Source organism: Thunnus thynnus, chromosome 10 (assembly GCF_963924715.1).
Source record: "Thunnus thynnus chromosome 10, fThuThy2.1, whole genome shotgun sequence".
In the NCBI taxonomy this organism is placed as follows: Eukaryota; Metazoa; Chordata; class Actinopteri; order Scombriformes; family Scombridae; genus Thunnus; species Thunnus thynnus.
Window position 1 is genome coordinate 27247710 of NC_089526.1, and position 11741 is coordinate 27259450.

General features: G+C 39.1%; 1 protein-coding gene across 2 annotated transcripts in view; it reads right to left on the reverse strand.

Annotated features, from left to right (window-relative positions):
- The window catches only part of ube3d (ubiquitin protein ligase E3D), a 31767-nt gene extending 20609 nt beyond the window's left edge, over window positions 1–11158 (reverse strand). Inside the window, exons 1-2 of one of the 2 annotated variants that reach the window (XM_067602313.1) lie at window positions 11057–11158; window positions 10878–10962 (exon numbers count right to left, since the gene is read on the reverse strand). In XM_067602313.1, coding sequence (XP_067458414.1) covers window positions 10878–10954 — 77 coding nt within the window. In that variant the 5' untranslated portion in view covers window positions 10955–10962; window positions 11057–11158. Of the gene's footprint in view, window positions 1–10877 lie in introns of both variants that reach the window. The other variant, XM_067602312.1, reaches the window with a different exon arrangement.
- Window positions 11159–11741: the final 583 nt, after the last annotated feature.

Consider the following 11741-nt stretch of genomic DNA (forward strand, 5'->3'; position numbering starts at 1 on the left):
GCTATATAATAAAATATATGTTCTGCTATTTTTAGATATCACATTGCATGTAAATTTAACTAATCAAATGAGCATCATTTATGTGCTCTAAAGTGTTATGACCTTTCTGCTGAGGAGGAGGAATTATTTTTGGTGTCTTTGTTCACATTACTTCATGCAAAATAATTCAACCAACAAGCAGATTTCCTAAAAACCTGGCAACATCAAATCATACAAATGCATTTGTCCCTTTTCCAAGACATAGATTCAAGAGAATCTGTAATCAGCCAATGTCTCATAATAAACAGTGATTAATGACTCAGCCTCAAACACCGAATAAAATCTATTGTTTTTTTCTGTCATGTATTCTGAGTGGAGAGGATATAATGTAAAAGTGATGGTTCAAAGCTGTCCCAGCAATCCCTGCAGAACTGTGCCTACTAAAAATAAGGAAGTGTTATAAATAATACTACTACAATCATAAATACCACCTCTACCTCCTGCTGGATGTTGCTGTCTCAGCTAAAGGAAGCACTGAATAATGACTGAGTTCATGACAACTACTAGCTGAGAGAAGCACTGTTTTAACAGAAAACAAATTGGATGCAGTCTTGCAGTCTGTTTATAAGGTTGTGAGTTGAACAGATTTTATAACATTTTTCTTTTTTGTTTTCTTACAGCAGTGAAAACGGTAATAGTGAACAGTCGTACTCTGAGTGGATGGCGGCCTTTAGTTCATCCCCCTTCCTTGAAATTTCTGATTTCAGGTCTTCTAGTCTTAACCTACTTTTAACAGTGTTTGTAGAGATGTAGTTATGTTTTATAAGAATAATAAGAGTTGTTCCACCGTGCAGAGCCACCTCTCCACTGTAAATTCAATGCTTTTGGAGAGACCAAGGAGCAGGGCTTATTTTGCTGCCTGTCAAACTTCATCAACCCCATCTAGTGATGATGTTGGTGTACTACATCCACTTTCAGCAAGCAGAGGTACCTGTGAGCAAAGATTTTCTATGTTGAAAAGACTAATCAGTTTGATTAAAAATAAGACATAAAAACCCTAATCTAAAGTTCAATGTTGATTGTCTTTTTTTGCATTTTATTGGCTTGATGGAAGAAAGTCAGCATACATTTATAGCTACTGAAGTGGTATGAATTTTAAAGTCAAGTCAATTTTATTATATAGTACCAAATCAACACAGAAGTTATCTCAAGGCACTTTTCACATAGAGCAGGTCTAGGCCGTACTCTTTAATTTAAAAGACCCAGCATTCCCCCATGAGCAAGCACTTGGAGACAGCAGCAAAGAAAAACTCCACTTTAACAGGAAGAAACCTCAAGCAGAACCTAGCTCTAGGTGGGCGGCCATCTGCCTTGACCGGTTGGGTTGAGAGAGAAAGAGGGGGGAGAGGGAGGAGAGAGACACAGAGAACACAGCACAACAACAACAATAACAACAATAATAGAAATATGACTAATAATAATAGTGGTAGCAGTGGGCAAATATAACTACTAATAATAGTACTAGCATTGGGTGTCAAGCTGGACCAAGGGGACAGCTGGCGGTCCGCAACCCAAAGTCGACAACTGCGAGATGAGAAAGCTCCTAACTGCGGGGAAGATGCCTAGTTAGTAACCAGTGGGATATAACTATGTACAGATGGAGAGGGAGAGGAGAAGAGAGGAGCTCAGTGTATCATGGGAAGTCCCCCAGCAGTCTAGACCTACAGCAGCATAACTAGGGGCTGGTCCAAGGCAAGTGTGAGCCAGCCCTAACTATAAGCTTTATCAAAAAGGAAAGTTTTAAGCCTACCCTTAAATGTAGAAATACTGTTTTAAGATATGTTGTATTAACATACTATTTTGCCTTAATTGGCATGCATTTACAATATGATACACAACTACAACTCCCTCCGCTGACTGAGTGAAGCCAAGAGAAACTGGGTGGAGCAGATTACTAGCATCTGGCACACAGTGAGTTGGTGGAGTCCTCCCTCCATTTACCAACAGGACTGTCCCACCCTGCCCACTGCAACAGCAACATGCAACCACTAAAGACAAACAGCTAATGACCACGATGGCATAAACACTCCATAATTCAATGTATCACAACTGAAACCTGGTACATTTTTTGTGATGCAATGGGGGGCAGGCCTCCCCAGGGGGGCTCCAAACAGTTTTAGGGGTGGCTCAGTGAATGGAAGTGAAAAATATTACATTAGTTATTAAATTAGTTATCAAAAGGAGATCACATAGAATAGCCTAAGTGTGTTTGAGTTGGTTAAAGAGATAGTTCAGACAGACCTTTTTATGTATTTGGTATAGTCTGAAGTATGTCAAACAGCACCTACGAGAAGGTATGGGAGTGGTGGGGGCTAGGGAGTTTTGTTTAGGGGGGAAAAACTATTCATCACTCTGGTAGTCCTTGCTCGGATAGAGCTATATCTTCTCTCTGACAGCAGGAGATCAAATAAGTGATGGGCTGGATGTGATTGGTCCCTAATGATGCTGTGAGATCGGCATAGGCAGCGGGAAGTTTAGATGGTGGTGATGTCTGGCAACTGGGCCCCAGTGATTTTCCCAGCGGTCTTTATTACTCCCTGAAGACCTTAGTGCTCCGCCTTTGTGCAACTGGTGAATAGCACTGACACACATTATGTCAGGACACTTGCAATGGCACAGTGGTAGAAATTCACCAGCAGCTTCAGTGGTAGGTTTGCTTTCTTCAGTTTTCTCGGGTAAAAAGCAGCTGTTGAGCTTTCCTAATCACTGAGGCGGTATTGGTGCCCCAGGACAGTTTCTCAGTCAGTCAGGCTGAGGAACTTGAAGTTCGCGACCTTCTCCACTGCCTCGCCATTTATATAGAGTGGGGTGTGCATGTGTTGTCCTGACCTGTGAAAGTCCATGGTCATTTCCTTGGTCTTATTGATGTTCAGAGCCAGGTTGTGACTGTTACACCATACTGCCAGCTTTTGTACTTCACTCCTATACAGAGACTCATCATTGTTTGAGATAAGGCCGAACGCTGTAGTATCATCTGAGAAGTTAATGATGGAGTTACAAGGATAGGAGGGGGAGCAGTCATGTGTAAAAAGGGTGTAAAGTAGTGGGCTAAGCACACATCACTGTGGATGTTCATAGTTCAAGGCCCAATGATGTCTTAAAATGTCTTCATTTTTAAGAGGGGAGCCAATGAATTTTGTTATGTGCAAAAACAATGAGGATAAATACTGTAATGTTTGTAATAACAGGACCACAAAATGTGAACTTTGTGAAGCCTTCCTATTTGGCAAAACGCAACTTTTTTTTTTTTTTTTTTTTAAATGTCAGCTGTCATGCTTAATTGACTTTAAATTCCTCCTTCTGAACAAAACACTTCATGGTTTTATAGAAATGTGATTGACTAAACAGATGTTCAAATCATGAATGAATGTGGCTCTATAGCACTACACATGGGAAAATCGCATCAAACTATTTAGAAATGCTCTCAGAATTGTAATTGAATATCAAAGTCAGCATTAATCTTCTTAATTTCATTTTGTGTTGAATTTACATTGTATTGACTGTGTTTTTGCCAAAAAGACAAAGTCAAAATTACTGCTTGACATTACTTAGTGTAAACAGCATGTTGCAAGCATGCATGCTAATGTTAGCTAGCATACTCCCTTTTAGCTGCTGAGTGGACAAAATTTTATATCTGTCTGTTGAACCACATTACCGGTAACGTGTCAATCTGTTTGAATTTCATAGCAACTGGATTGAATTTCTAAGTTATAAAATCAAAAAACTAAGTTAATGTTAGCTAGCTTGGTGATTTGCATTTAACTTATGTTAATTTGCCCTCTAATAAAATGTTCATGGTAAGATGGGATCCTCTATTGATTTGTTATAAAAACAACATAAGAGACTATGCTCTATTTTACCATTTGTTGTGGGGCTCTTTCAAGTAAAAAGGTTTGTAGGGTGTGTGTGGGAGGATGTTGCTTTTCTCCCCATCTAGGGAGGACAAATTTGCTTGTTATGCAAGTTGATGGAAATAAGAGTCAAAAAGTTGAAAAGCAAAACCAAAAGGCAACTTCAGAATCCCAGTCAGTCCAGTTATGAAGAAATGGAGGTCTACCCAGAAAAAGCAATTTCTCAGAAATTTAGCCTTGTTTTATCTGAAACTACAAGCTAAATTGCTCTTTCCATCCTCTACTATTCAAACAATCATTGAACACTATCAGGAAATACATGACATAGATCAGTCACACCTACTTCCCAAATTTCAAGACAAGTTGACTTCATTTGGACTTCCTGAAGCTGACGTAAACACTGTGATAGATAACCTGAAAAGTGAAGATCTCCACAGGGCTTGCAATACCCACACACTCAAAACTGACCATAAGAGAAAAACTTTTTAAACGTAACTTCAATTATGTGGAGCCAGTGTCCATCTGTCTAGGTCAGAATGAGTTGGGCAAAGAATGTTTTGCGCAATTTATCCCTGTGAAAAACACCAGTGACTCTTTCTTGTCCTCAGAGTCAGTGAGGGAGCAACTACAGCAAGTAAAAACTAAATTCCAACCTCATAATGTTGTTCAGGATTTGTGGGGTGGCACAAATATTGAAAAGAACTTGCTGCTCAAGCAAATGGCCTCTTCATTAGGCATAATCCTTTATCAGGATTCCTTTGAAGTAGTAAACCCCCTAGAGTCTGGGAGGAAAAAGCACAAGATTTTGGCAGTCTATCTGACCCTTGCTTTTTTTGCCCCATAACAGATCAAGTATTGATCAGATGCAACTTGTGCTGCTTTTTAGAGAGCAAGACTATACGTGTTTTGGACAGGATGTAGTGTTTGGCTCTCTTGTGAAAGATTTAAATGATCTTGAGCTGAATGAACTAACTTTGCCGGAAGGGCAGCTCTGCAAAGGAACCCTGTGTGCCATAGCAGGGTTCACACAACATTGGGGGCTTTACTGAAAGTTTTAGCAAGAACTCATATTTTTGCAGATATTGTGAGATTGATTGGGAAGCATTTCTGGCAGATCCTCTGGCCAAGGGCCCTGACTGCACACCACTGTCATATCAGAAACATGTTGAGGCTCTGAGTTGTAATGTGGAAGCAAGGGACTGTGGTGGCGTTAAATTTGACTCCATCTTCAATGAGCTCACATATTTTCATGTATGTCAGCCTGGATTACCTCTTTGCCTTGGCCATGACCCATGCCATGTTTGAGGGCAGTGTCTCAAATAATTTGGCATAATACCTCAACCATCTTGTTTCAAAAGAAAAAAACTTTACTTATGTTGAACTGAAGCAGCGCATTAACCAGTTTAAATCTGGGTAATGATACCAACAACAAACCTTGTGAGGTGAACCCCGGGGCTGGAAAACTCTATGGGCATGCAGTTCAGAATTGGTGTTTCCTGAGAATGTTGCCAGTGCTGATTGGTAATAAAATAAAAAGCCCTGGAGACAGTGAGGTATGGCAGCTTATACCATGGTCTGGGTAAATAGTCTTTTCTGATTGGCTGGCAGGTGTGCGTGAAAACCATTTAATGCTTACGTAGATCGGCTCAAGTTTAATCGCCGTTCTAAATTCATCCACTATCCAACCTGTAACCATAGCAACATTAAAGAGCACAGCTGTCAAAGCTTACTCATTATGAAGTTTTGAAGAATGGGATGCAGCAGAGGAATGGAGAAGAAAAGAAAGAAATTAAGCAAAAAACGGCACAAGGAACTGACACCTGAAGAGCTTAAAATCATGCAGGAAGAGAAGGATGAGATTTATACAAAAAAGGCAACAAAATGGGCAGTTAATATACTGAGAGACTTTCTCTACCGAAAAAAAAAGAATACTGATATGGAGGCATACTCTGCAGTTATGCCTCATGACACCTTACGTGAATTTTATGCCTTGGTTCAGGCTGGTGGCGAGTACAGTGTGGCAAGTTGTCATGACAACGGTATGCTCTTGCTTCATAACCTTTTGATTTTGAGTCCAAATTTACACCAAAAATTTGCGAATGGTTTTATTTTACATTGTTGGCAAATGACCATGGTATAAGCAGGAATCAATCAATTTGTAGGTGTGCGTTAGATGGTTTTAAGGCATGACGTGGAGGCCAACAACCTCTAAATAACTTCATTAATCATGATGTGACAGTAAAAGGGACAACATATGAGAGCAAAATGTTTGTTGTGGTAGGTAATAATAATGATGGCCTTGTAGTAGGAAAAAATCAAAAAGGCTGTCATTCATAAGAATTCAGTAGTGTACTTTATCAATGAGGTATATCAGGCTGTTCGTCAACCTTATATAAACGCTTATCACACTACACCAATGGAAGCCTACTACTGTGTTAGACAAGTAGAGCTGCTTGATTACTACACACTACCTGAATATTCAGTTTGGGGCATGCCTTTGCTAACTCTTCACCATTCTGTCCCGACAGTTTAGGTTCATGTCATCCATTGGCGATAAAATAAAGGTCATCATCACATGATGATGATGATGATAAAGGTCACATTTGCCCAGCCTGTCTGAGGATACTTAACAACAGGTTATCACTGCACTTGAAAGCTCAGGTGTGGAATCAATGGCAGACCTCAAGTATGTACAGCAGGATGAAATCAGACCTGTTGCCTGTTATACAGCAAAGGAAACTTCTGGAGGCATTCAAAATGGGTAATTATTATCAATCTAGTGTTAGTAGTTTTCCTGTCCAGTTAAAGCAACAGAGTCAGAAACATGACTGTTTACACTCAGCTGACATGTGGACTGAACACAGAATTAAGCAGCAATTTGGGTTGACCACAGACTTTACACAGTCCTCCCAAAGGCAATTTCTATTATTGTAGCTTTAAGTCTATTCAAAACAATAAATTGAATGGCCATGCAAATTCACAATCACTTGTGTTTATGATATCAATGTGCATGCATATGTTATATAAATATTGTGAAAATAGTGATGTAATATATTTTACTTTCATATGTGTTTCAGAAAGTACTACAGTCACACTTGATCTCCAAATCTTGTCGGATGACTCAACACATACAAGATTGTTTTTGCTCTCCAGTCCGTTGCCTTGTTCCTCTTCATCTTCACTGTCCAGCTCAAGCATCATCACCTTGTACTTCGTGCAGGGTAAGCCAATCAGCCAACATAAAGTAAATGGCAAGAAACCTTTGAAGTCCCATGGGATAAAATGCCAGAGGAAGTGCAGTCAGCCATTGCCAACAGTAAGATGAAATAAGAAAGTATGAGGCAAACCCCACACGCAATAAATGTCTCATCATCTGCCGAAACATTATTAAGCAGTACCCCAGTAATTTTGCTGATATTACATAAGGAGGTATCATCATTGGTGGTGGTTTTACTTCACTCCTTTCTCAAGTGCAGACACAAATTGAGAACATAAAAGTGCAGGAACATTGAAACAATACCGATCATCAAGACGGTCTGGACAACTGCAGAGGCCAACTGATTTATGGATGCACAAAATTTCAGCTGGAACCTCCACCAGAAGAAACCACTGAGACAGTGGAGCAAAAGTGGAGAACATCTACAGGCAGGAAGGTATAAATGGTGGTGAGAGGTCAGAAGTGATCAACCTCATGAAAACAACATTCTGTCTTCAGCAAGACCAAATCAATCAGACTCCAGCACCTTCCACTCAAGATTTAAGAATCCAGTGGCCTTACCTTTTTGGTGTTTTATGGATTGTATTGTAAAAAAAAAAAAATTACTTTAAATTTAGTTACTGAATATGTCTGATACTGCAGTTTAGTTAGTGATTCAGGATACTTTTCACTCTGAACTTACTTGGTGTCATCATGTCATCATGTTATGTGACAGCTAAAGATGAGCTTAAATAGAGAGATTGATTGCTTGTGACAGCTTGAGACATGTTCCTTAGAGGCTGTAAAAAAGGCTGTAATGCTTGAGTAAAACAGCCCTGTATTATGAGTTAAAGTTATGATGGCCTAAAATTTCAAACAGCTTATCATCCATCTACAAAGTCTGTGAGAATAGTTGTGAATATCCTAAATTTTAGATGGTCAGATAAATTTAGATAATATATCAATTTAAGTTAGGGATCTCTGTCTTTAAAAATGGGGTTCTCTTGCAAACGGTGCTGTTACTCTGCAGAGACTATCACTGCATTCATTAGGCATGTCAAGGAACACAGGAATCTCACCAACATTAGATTTTCTTATGGGCTTGTTGGGTGTCCTTGTAGTTTTAGGACTGCCACTGCCCTTCAGGTTCACATGTATCGCAACCACTCAAAGCCCAAACCAACTGTCAACAGGTCTCACAGATGTATTGACATGACCTGCCATATTGAGGGATCTGCCTTCACCTCCACAAACTTTTCCAGTGTATGTGAACATTTAAAATGGCACATTAGAGATGGCAAGAAAATTCGATGCTTCTCAAGGGCTCAATGCCCTTTTGAAAATTGCAAAAAGAATTTCAGGGTGAGGTTTTCTTTCCTCTCACATGTGAGCAGAAAGCATTCAGTTGGGCAGGTTGCCTCTGCAGGTAGTATGTCAGGTGATAATACCAGTATTCCTGTTGATGGGAATGATGGTGGCACTGACAATGCAGAATTTGCTGCCCTTTCCTCAAGCAAAGTAGATGAAGATGTATTCATGACAAGCTTAGCCCTCTTCTATCTTAGAATGCCAGCTAAGATGCTTTTGCTAGCCGCCACAATCTCAGCTTTAATTAGAGAGTTCCAAGAACTACATACAAATGGGATGGCACATGCACTGACTCCAGTCAGTCAAGAATTGGAAAAACTTGGGATACCCAGAGATAGAATCCATGAAATAGTGGATGGGCTATTAAAAGAAAATTTACTAAAGATGTACAATGAGGGTGTATTTCAATCAGATCAAACTAGAAAGACATTTTTCAAGAGGAATTTCAGTTATGTTGAGCCAACTCAGGTTTATCTTGGTATTGATCCTAATGGGAATGAGCGTTTCTGCCAGTATGTGCCAGTTAAAGACACTCTAAAAGCACTGCTGAGCCACCCATCAGTTCAGGAAGACTACAACGCTACAAAGATGCATCCTCTGGGAGGCACACGTGTGTTTGAGGATGTGCACGATAGTAGAAACTATAGAGAGAACACCCTCTTGCAGGATGTACCTTCCTCTGTCTCGATCATCCTATATCAGGATGCTTTTGAGGTTGCAAACCTCCTTGGATCAGGCAAAAATAAGCACAAACTACTGGCTGTATACATGACATTAGATGAAATGCTGCCACACAATAGATCTGCTATAGACCCCATGCAGTTGGTGATCCTTTGCAGGGATATGGATGTACACCATTTTGGCTATAACAAAGTATTTTCTCCCCTAGTTAATGATCTAAAGGAGACTGAGGAATCTGACTTTGTTTTAGACAATGGTGAGACTTTACAGAGTGCTGTGATAGCAATTGTAGCTGATAACCTGGGGTCACATTCTATAGGGCGGTTTACAGAAAATTTCAGCAGAAGCACGATATGCGCCAATATTTTTCTAAAGTTATATAGGCAGCATTTTATGTATATTTGATCCTTTTTCTTAATTCTTTTTTTGTTTGTGTTTTCTTTATTTATAATTATTAAATTCCCAATGAAGTTTACTGTTTCAGTGCACTGATGTCATTTTATACAATAAAGATTACTGTTAAACTGTAAAACATCATGCCTCAATTACACATCTTTGTCACAAGTGTTTGATAACCACATTTGAGGGATTATTGCAAAAAATGTGTGTTTATGTATATATTCTGTATATATAAGATTATGGGCTGATATATCGATATGGGAATTTTTTTTACTCCCTAAAAGGGGTATCAGCCCCAAAAATTCAGTATTGGTCGGGCCCTAGTCTTAATTCTTGCTTGTAGAGAGGGTATAGAAAGAGCAAGAGGTGGTCTGACAGGCCCAAATGGGGGTCTGGATCTGCTTTGTAGGACTTAGTAACATTAGTATACACCTGACCTAATGTTTTATTACCTATAGTTGCGCAGGTTACGTTGCGATGGAATTTATGGAGAACAGTCTTGAGGTCAGCATGGTTAAAATCCCCTGTTGCAATGAAAACACTATCTGGGTGTGCAGACAGGCTCCTGCTTTTGTTGTCATGCAGCTGTACTAACGCTATCTTAGAGTGGGCATCTGGAGGGATATGCACAGCAAAGATGTACAATGTACTATACATATATATATATATATATATATATATATATATATATAAATATATATATATACACCTTTTAAATATATTTATTTATTTTTTACATTACATGATATACAATGACATGAGAGATTTCTTGACCCAAACAATGATGGTGAAGGATTTCATTTGCCCTTTTTGTTTGGTGTGTAGAGGAATAGACACAGTTTTAAACTTTACTAGGTAAGTTAGAGATATATTTTTATAGTAGTGGGGTAGAAAAGATTTTGAGGATATCTCCTCAGAATTTAAATGTGAGTGTGTGAAAAGTGAAAAATGACCTGATGTGAACGTTCATCAGATTCTGTACATCAACAGCAAGTTTGTTTACGCTTCCGAGTGACTCATCTTCCTATACTAACGATCTTTGGTATTGCTGCAGATTTTCAGTATTTTTACCGGTGTAAGGTGTCAGTATAACAAAGATAAGTGATTCACCTTATATGTGACGTTAGGAATTTGATTATATCACTGAAACGACAGAGATACACCATTAAATTACATCTTTGATCTCCACGATGCTGTAAATCTATGGCATCAGTTCATATGTATTGGGCTAAATTAGCTAAAACAGTTAGCTCTTAGCCTAAATTGCACCGTGAACTTACAGAGAAACAGAACAATGTTATCAAACCAGTACAGTTTAAATAGCTATGTATTGAAGTATTTACCCGACAATGAGGAGTCCACTCTGAAGCCTCTTTCTCAGCTCGAGGAAGACACCGACTCCATGTGTGTTGGCTGGCATCTCCAATCCTGCCATTCAGTCAGCCGAAAATTCAAGAAGAACGATAAATAATCACACACCAGTTGAAGGCCAACATACAGGCACACTACATTACAGGCACACCTATCTGACTGAGTGGAATCCAGGGGCTGGTAGATTGTCTGCAGCAGCGTGACACTCCCGCCAGTGTCAAGGAAAGTATGAGAGAACAGCTTCCGGTCAAACATTTCAAAATAAAATAAAAACCTTTTTGACATTGAACAGTGACTTCAAAATGTTTTCTGTTCCAGTCTGTGCGCACTTGACTTCCACATTAAATACATTTTCATATACTTCATTCCGGAGGGTAAACATCAATCTATGGTTTAGTTAGGATATTGTTATAAACACTTATCTACTACACTGTCTTCAGGTGCTGGCAGCTATCAGGCAGGGAGAGTGATTATGAAGCAAAATTTGTCATAAAGCTTTGGATTATTACATGAGAGGTGCACTCAAGAGAGTTTCACTTGAATTCTATTCAGTTCAATTCAATTCACTTAAATTCATAATACTTTATTTGTCCCTGAGGAGCCATTTGCAGATGCACATAGAGTAGCACAGTCAACAAGCAAGGCAATACTGGAATTAAAAAAAAAAAAACATACATAAAAAGCAAAAATAAACTATACACATTATGATACTAGTATAATTCGTAAGCCTACAAAACCCTCAATGGTCACGCACTATCATATCTGAAAGAGCTCATAGTACCCTATTACCCCACTAGAACACTGCATTCCCAGAATGCAGGCTTACTTGTAGTTCC